An 8,744-nucleotide genomic window follows, 5' to 3' on the forward strand; every position below is an offset into this window, starting at 1 on the left:
AACACGACTGTGTTGGAGAACTAGTTCTTTGTGCTGACTCACACAATGTTACCTGGAGTGCTGGAGTGAGAAGGGTGATTCACTGGGCTTAGTATCTTTCTCCATGTAAAATTTCCATAATGTTCAATGCAGTTTACAAGCATTGGCCCAAATATACAAGCTGGGCTGGTCATATTTTTAGGCTACACCTATAACATCAGATGTAGCTTTTGTTTTCGTGAAAACTAAAAATTCTTCAGCCTAAAAGTCTAAGGCAAAAAGTGCAAACTTGACGACCTGATGTAAGTGGACTGAGCTCCGGCATTTCTGTATGCGCCTGTAAAGGGCTCTCACTTGACACTTGTGAACCTATTCCCAAGAATAAATGTAAACATAAGCACTTTCTAGATTAAAGTGTAGATTTGGATTTTGGTGTTTAATTACGTATCTTACATCCTAACCATTTACAACTAAATATTCTGATATTAGTGCTTTGCCTAAGTGTCTTTTTCAAAAGTGTAAATACGGTTAAGTGTTTCCAATAGCTGCCACCCTCACAGTAACTTATATTCTATGTTGTTTTTCTTTTCAGCTTTCAGAATGATCCCCTATCCCCTGGAAAAAGGACATCTTTTCTACCCTTACCCTATTTGTACAGAAACTGCAGATAGAGAGCTACTACCATGTACGTTCAATTCATTTCTTTAACGCTGACATAAAATAATCATTTACTGCAGGCTTGCAATGTTGGTCTCCACTGATGCCTGTTAAATTGGGTACACTGGATTAGAGCATAATCACTTGACAGTGAGTCTCTGGAGCTCACTTGCTTGTTTAAAGGCCGTTCCAACCATAGTTCATAACGATTAGCTGTCTTTATTGCTGTCAACAGTGTGGGAAGAGAGAGAGATTACTGAGGGAGTATAAATCTGTTAGATTTTGCTGCTTCGCTCCTGCCAAGACAGTGGAAGCTTGTCTGATCCTTTATCTAGGATAACATCCCATCAAAGCAAAAGCACAGTTGCCCAGCCTTGTCATTCTTACTTAGACAAACCAGCTATTTAAATTCCACAGCAAGATCAAGCCTGTACGAGACTGCTGGATCCTTAGCACAGATGTTGTGCCAAGTTACTCTGACATTTCCTGAGAAGCAGCCCTAAGTAGCAAGAGAGGCCTTTCTTCATGTAGCGATGTGTGTGCTATTATGGAAAGATTGATGTGAAACTACCTCAGTCATTTATCATACCTGTTTGTAGTTTGTCTTAGCAAAGTGCCAACAGTGTCCCCAGCGTTTGCAAGCCCCAGACAACGAGGCAGATCCAGCGCTCGGGAGGCTCACGGTGGAAGCAGATGAGATGGTTGCAGCAGAAGAGGGCAGAGGAAGAGCAAAGCAGCCAGTCTTGCAAACACCCACGCTTCCCTCCCACGGGGTTGCTCACTGAAGTCACTGTGAGCACATGTGGAGGCACACACATATTGGAGGGACTTGCAGGGTCAGGCTAGAGAAAAAAAACACAGGGCGATCAAGTGGGTTCCCCCACTAACCCTCTCTGTTCTGAAAAGGCAGTGAAGAGAAACCTGTATCTGGAATCTGGAAAAAAGTCAAACTCAGGCTGCTTCTGCTGTGAATGCAGAGTTTGCTTGTATTTACAGCCCTCGTAGTCTTTCATTCATGACTTCGTGAGGCTGGGCTAAAAAATGTGTTGCTGCTTTTAATAAGTCTATGTGGGTAAACATTAGGTGAGAATAATACAGGAAAAATCCGCGCATTGTGAGGCTCTCTTTCACAGTGCATTCTCCCCGATATTACACGGAAATCCTTGGCAACTCACAGCATCCCCCCACCCCATTAAAATCACTCTAATTATAACAACACCTCCTAGAGTGCTCTCCCTGCTTTACTCAGAGGGATACTGAGCTGGGGAGGGTGGAGTGTCAGGAGATTTAGGCATGACAAAGTCATGCAGAACAGTTCAGCTCTCTCCTTTCTAGATGCAAAACTAATTGTTCTTGTCAAATGTTGGAAGCAAGGGACTCTTTAACAGCATATGTAGATAGTCATGGCTTGCTCTGGCTGTTATGGAAAATGCCTTTCACCGCAAAATCTCTTGGGTTTGAGGAGGGAAGGGTTTAACGTACTGTGACAGAAAGAGGTCGCATGCCGGGTTTTGCATACCTGTCTGCACCCTCTAATAGCACGGGCTCAAACGGAGAGTCAGCTGCAGTGAGGTCAGAGTGCTGCGCTCTCGTAGGCCGCCCTAATTAAAAATATCAATCACAAACCTTTGCCGTGACTGGATAAGAAACCAGAACAATGGGTTGGGGCGTTTGTCAAACGCGAGTGCAACCAACTGCATGCCAGAAATCTTAGCATTTCCCAAACTCTAGATTTACTTTCAAGCAGAAGTAGCAAGTTGGGTTTTTTTCTTTTTAGCATTCTTTAAACTGAACTAATTCACAGGACCAAAATTATATTTATTTTTTGTTCTTAATATTTTGTTTTAAACAGTTATAAATTCTTACTGTTTATTTTGGAAACCGCTGTTCTCAGGATGAATGCAGTCATGAATATTGTCTTGCCAGGTGTTCTGCTGGATTACCCTGGGCTTATGTTATCTGTGGGTATGATCAGATGAGACCTGTTCACTGGAGCAGAGAAAGCAGGCAAAATGGAAGAATAGTATTTGTATATAGAGATTGCACAGGTTTGAGTATACGGGAAGCTTAAATTTAGCATTAAGACTGGTCTTGAATCATAAAAAATGTTTCAGAGTCTGCATTTATCTTGACTGTAGCTTCAGACCATGGACTAAATAAATGAAACAGATGACAAGTGTTGCCCAGAACTTTTACTAACCCAGAAAAATTTTCACCTTGACTCTGGGTCACCATAAAAGTGCAAGGGATATTTTCTTCCAATTAAATCTTCATCATCTTCTTTTGACCCTTTTAGCTGCCTTGATTTTGTTTCCTCCAGACCACCAGAGCGAATGATCTTTCCATACCCTCCTTGGTTTATATAAACGCCTTGAAAAATTATTTATTAGTTTCTTTATTATTTATTTATTTATTTATTTCAATTTCAACTTTTAAAACGTTATTAATTAAAGATCATTATAAATATGCAGGGAGCTCTGAAATTGTAGAATCTAAAGCACAAGTTTATGTGCTTTTGGGGTGAGTTTTCTCAGTTCTGCAGAATCAATTCCTAGAATTTCCTGGTACTAACGCTATGGTTCTACAGCCACCTTAAGCCAGTCTACAGGCATGTTTCTGCTGGAAGGCTGCTTTCCCTGCTGCTTCCCCTCCTCGCCTCTGCCACCTCTCTATGGCAGCATTAGCAAACGTGCAGCCATGTAGCTGCTCACTAACCCATGTAAACACTGGGCATTTTATTTGTAGGTTTATCTGGGGGAGTTGGTTGTTGCAAGCTGCAGTATAGCTAGGGCTGACACAGGGAAGGCATGTGGGTAGCATGTAGGTTGGACCAGAGGAAGACAAAAGTGAGAAGTTCAGATCAGAATAAGCTGGCAGTGAGATACCTGACACAGCAATAACATTAGCCTTAGGTGATTCAGGTCTTCTATGTGTTTCTGTGTTTCTTTCTTCAAAAACATTTTCAAGCAGGTATGAATGTTCTTTTTTTAAATGCAATGCACTCCCTTCCCCCTCTTCTTTTTCCACAGCATTTCATGAAGTTTCAGTTTACCCCAAGAAGGAACTTCCCTTCTTCATCCTGTTCACTGCTGGGCTATGCTCTTTCACAGCAATGCTAGCCCTCCTGACACATCAGTTCCCAGAGCTTATGGGGGTCTTCGCAAAGGCTGTGAGTATTCCCTGCTACTGCTCTTTGGTAAACAAAGACATAAATGTAGCCGAGCTGAGCTGAATATTGCTTGGTATTTAACTTTTCATATACTTATTCAGAAGTACAAAAAAAAAAACATCAAACATCAAAATAGCAAGGGACATTGAAGAACCATTAAGGGAGCTAAGCACTAAAACACTGCTGTCTGTCTGCTCTAGTTTATTTGGCTCTTTTGTTGGGCTAGATCTCCCATGGTTTTGCCAAGAAAGATGTGGGGTGAAGGGGGAAGGGAATATTTTTTCCATAGGTAATCCAATGAAATAATCTAGTAAGAGTTTGCAGAACCCCTCTTTTCAGCGCAGAGCAGCAATGACTATGCCATGTTTTACAGTGCAAGAGAAACTCTTGGCATGAGCAGAAACAGAGTACAGTGTTAATGAGGGCAAATTTCCGTGTTCTTTCCCCAAACTACTGTGAAAGATACTGCCTCAGTATTTCCCTCATAACGTTTATTAGCTGCTTCTAGGGAGGTCTCTGCTAATTCTGCTTTTCCAGTCCAACAAGGATGATTAAATAGTGGAGGATGGAGGGAGAAGGGCCGTCAGTTGTGCTAAAACCTGCTTTCCTTTTTGCAAAAGCAAGAACATCACTGCTTCTGTGTTCTAGGATATGAAAATATCACTTAGAAAAGTCCTAGGGTGATGAAAAAATGGTCTCCTCATTCATGAAATGATGAATATCCTCTATAGCAGTATTTTTTCCTCAAATATATTTGTATCTGAGAGAGGTCTTTTGTTTCTAAAAAAGCCTTCCAGCTTTAATTTCAGTTTCTTTAGTGCTTTTTATTGGACTTGTGGAGGAGAGGTGGAAGAGGCAAGGCTGACAGGCTATGGCAAAATCCAGAATGTAGGGATTTTCTCAAACTCCTTTACAGTTGGCAAGGGACTCCCTGTGAAGGAAACGAAGTCTTCTAACACGCAACCAGCTCAGAGTTAGAAGTCTGATAGCGCACTAGTTCTTGTGTCAACAACTTGGTTTTATCAGCTCTAGAAAACAGAAAATAAGATCAGCTATAGCAAAAGATACTATTTCTATCATAGCAAAGTGTTAGAACTTGTCTGATTTTTTTTCTTTAAGTCTTTGAAGTGCATGACCCTTCTTTGGGGGCTCTTCTAGTGCAACCTGCAGCTCCCTCATGCTGGCACAGTTGATGACCCTCCGTCCTCCCCTGTACCTGCCTTGCTGCAGACCAAAGGCTAGATCTGAAGCTGGCAGTACAACGAGGTTTTGTTCTTAGAGCTCCTTCTACAGGCAGTGAATTAGCAGCATCAGAGAAAACTGGCAGCTTGCAGGGTCTCCCGGAGGGCGGATTAACAAATGTCAGCCCTTGAACCCTTGAAGTCTGTGGTTCCTGCAGGCCTCCCATTACAGGCCGCTTACGGAATCGCAGCACAAGGTGAGCCCGGGCCTCAGCTCCACGGGTGGCCTCGGACCACAGACGTGCTCAATCCTGCCAGCAAAAGACCCTTCAAGGCAGGAAAAGCCCTTGAATGCTGAGGACCCCTGTGCGTGTGAGGTTGCCAGAGGCAGGTTGTGCCACTGTGACAGTCCCCCAGGGCTGTCTGTGTTACATGAGATTAAAGGTATTTGAAATTACTTTGCTTTTCTGGGAGGTTCAGCGCAGATTCCCTGGAATTTGCCAAACCTCATCAGAGCAGTGGTCTTTCAGAGCCAGAACGTATTCTGAGCCCTGCCAGTTCAGTGGGAAGTGCAAATACTCCCAGCCACATCTAGCCAATTATATAACACTCTACCTGTGTTTCCAAGTAAAGCTGACTCTCTCTCACAGAAATTGGAATAATCCAGTTCTTCTGTTTGATTGATTTGTCAGGCCGGGTAAAAGTAACTCCAAAATGAGAACAGATATCAGTGTTTTCCCTTGGTTAAGGGAGAGCTTCCCCTGGCTGACACTTAAGACATTTTGCTGGGCTTTCCACAAAAGGCTTTTGGAGATCACTCAGGGTATGAACATAAGCAGGACCAATTTCTGATTGCAGTGATTTAGATAGAATTGCCAGCACAGAATTTGTTAGAATTTTTTTTGTTTTGTCATGCAAAAATATAACAATATTCTGTAAACTGTTAAAATTTATTTAGAAAATATAGATGTTTTTGTAACATGGTAGCAGTAAGAATATACCTTAAAAAAAAGGACACACATTAACAAAGGAGTAAGTGTTTAATTCATCAAGTCAACAGTTATGTGTGTCTGAAAGTGTAGTTGCTAGTTAAATTACACCAAAAGTTACTAAAATGAATGAAACTTAGGACAGATTTTTCTTTGATTTATTTCCTATCTTCCTGTGCCTGAGATCACTGACATGGTCTGTTTCAATATTTCCTGTATGATGGATGAGTCTTAGTTCAACAAGCAGGTTTGTGCAGGGAGATCTTTCATCTGCCTGGATGTCGGCAGAGCCTGAGGTAGGCAACATATGGAGCGGATCAGAGGGACTGAGCAATAAATAGTCAGTTCCTCCATGCAGATACTGGCCATGCAATGGAAAAGTTTAAAAAGATACACTTTCTGTGTGAAACAGGAAACAGGAATATTCAGAGGTGCTCCCAGAAATCCACTCTCTTCCAGCCTTGGAATAACCAAGCTGATAGATTTCTTTTAAAATAGAGAAGACTTTTTGCAGCTCTGCCATCAGTAACTGCCACCTTGCTTTCTTCTCTACTGCTGGTGCTGTTTATTTTGCTCTATGTAAGAAACTGTCCATGTCAAATGGAAAGGCCAAAAGCCTAACAAAAGCTGCCGGTGATGAACCCGCCTGGATGCCACCCTGTGCCACATGCTCTAGGTGACCCTGCGTGTGCAGGAGGGTTGGACTAGATGATCTTTAGAGGTCCCTTCCAACCTCAACCATTCTGGGATTCTGGGATGTTTGGGGATGCGAGCACCAAGTGCCATGCGCAGTGCTGGCTCAGCAGCGTTGCAGCTGGTACCAGGCCCTGCACTAGATGTGCTGGAAGGCAGTGGGCTGAGAGGAGCTTTCCATGCCCCACAGCACTGGGGGACAGGCCTGGCCTCGCTCTCCCTTTGGGAGGAGCCCTCGCAGTTCCTGGGGTTCTGGGTGGCTCTGCGCAGCAGCGGCTCTCGGCCCTGTGACTGAGTGTGTCACCGCAGAGCAGGAGGTAGCAGTGAGAAGGTAACGTGGGCGCTGCGGGCGCGCGTCCCTCAGGGAGACTCGTACCGAAGGTGGCATCCTGAGCCACTCGCCTCAGGTGCAGGGGCCCCTGCGTCTTCACTGGAGCCAGGCTTTGTACATGAGGTTAAATACATTTTGTAGACCAAGTACTTCAGCACTTTGCTGGCAATGTTGTTTTTCCTTCGATAAAATGATCTGCATTCACTTAATTCTGTAGCACATATCAGTCATTACATTAGGATATTGAAACTTCTTGCAGGGCGACAGATTCTGCTTTGCAGTGGGAGGAGGAGGTTAAAATAAATTTGAGATAGTGATGCTTCAGTGCCTATAGCAGAGCTGTCAGTGGATAGAGCAGCTCTGTAGATAACACAGATCTACAGGTTTTAAATCTGAATCTGAAGACACTTATTTTGTGTCTTAGAGATGGCGTGACTTCAGGACATGGCTGTCTTTTAACTGGGTAGCTTCGGGGCTGAGCTTCCAGGACTAAGCCTGGATCAAGTATATGAGTCATGTGAAAGCTTCTGTGTAGTTTCCATTACATTTATCTTTGCAAAAATGGTCCCTTGTTTGCGTGACTACAAAATCCAGAAATATGTGTATATGCAAGGTTCAGAATTTGGCAGGAAGGCTTCGTGCTTTAATTAGTTAACTTTTATCATGATGGAGGACTTCATGGAGGAACGCAGCAAGTTTTTTGCCTTGATGGACAGCTTTCTCTTGAGGCTTACTGTCTGCTGCATTCTGATATGAATGTGTCTCTGATTTCTTTGCAGTTTCTCAGCACCCTCTTTGCTCCTTTAAATTTTGTGATGGAAAAGGTCGAAAGTATCCTGCCTTCTAGTCTGTGGCACCAGCTAACGAGGATCTGAGGGAGCACCCTCTGCCCGACTGCCATGACATCTTCTGTGCCAACGTGCTGTTGACCACAAGAAAGCATGATAAAAAAAAGGGAAGCAGTTCTATGACTTAAAAACTCTTCATGGATTGTCTGTTCTCATATAAAAACTGTTTTGTTGTACAAAATACATTGATGTTAGGTTCTATTATATTTTGCCTTCAGAAAAGAAAAAACTTAAAAATAAACTTTTGTGTATTGCAGCATTGCTGTCTTTTGGCTTCTTCTTCAAAGCTGTAATTGTATTTTGTGTTCTTAAACATCTGTCTGGTGTATCTGCCTCACCGCAGTAGGGCTTGGCTCTCCGTTCAGTTAACGAAGCAGCACAAAGAACTTTGTAATTTAAAGCAACAGCCTCGCTGCGTTTCATTAAAGAGTTCAGCTAGGGTGAAGCCCTCGCCACTACGCACAGTCTAGACAAGGTTTCTGGACACTCAGAGCTCTTGCTTAGAGCAGCTTTGGGCTCTCTAGGTGATTTGGATGGTACATTGGGCTTCTGATTCCGTCCCCTGCAAATAAGTTTTGTCCTTATTTGAATTTTCAACTAGTCCACAAACTTCACTGCCCTATCTCAAGTAACTGCAGAAGCTTTATGCTTTGGCCATTTGCAGAACACAGCATAGGTTATGGCAGAGAATTGATGACAAATTTGTCTGTAAAGTGTGGTGATTCCATTCATGCTTTTATGTCTTTCTTGCTCAGTTTTTACTGAATTATTAGTACCTCTCAAGTTCAAAAAAGCAGGTATTTTTTTCCAATGATAAATCATCAGCATTATAAAATGTTTATTGCTTGAGACGAGAAGTTCATTAACAAAACAGGTATCAGTTCATTCATAGTTAAT

The 8,744-nt window shown here is 42.8% G+C and overlaps 1 protein-coding gene across 2 annotated transcripts in view; it reads left to right on the forward strand.

Moving 5' to 3' along the window:
- ST7 (suppression of tumorigenicity 7) overlaps positions 1-8,106 on the forward strand; it is a 145,379-nt gene extending 137,273 nt beyond the window's left edge. For both annotated transcript variants that reach the window (XM_088523668.1, XM_088523673.1), the window contains exons 13-15: positions 572-664; positions 3,666-3,805; positions 7,779-8,106. In XM_088523668.1, coding sequence (XP_088379794.1) covers positions 572-664; positions 3,666-3,805; positions 7,779-7,874 — 329 coding nt within the window. In that variant the 3' untranslated portion in view covers positions 7,875-8,106. The remainder of the gene's footprint in view (positions 1-571; positions 665-3,665; positions 3,806-7,778) is intronic.
- The last annotated feature ends 638 nt before the right edge of the window (positions 8,107-8,744 follow it).

This window comes from Tinamus guttatus, unplaced genomic scaffold (assembly GCF_059628265.1).
Source record: "Tinamus guttatus ecotype Peru unplaced genomic scaffold, ASM5962826v1 Tinamus_guttatus_pri_ptg000018l, whole genome shotgun sequence".
Taxonomy (NCBI): domain Eukaryota; kingdom Metazoa; phylum Chordata; class Aves; order Tinamiformes; family Tinamidae; genus Tinamus; species Tinamus guttatus.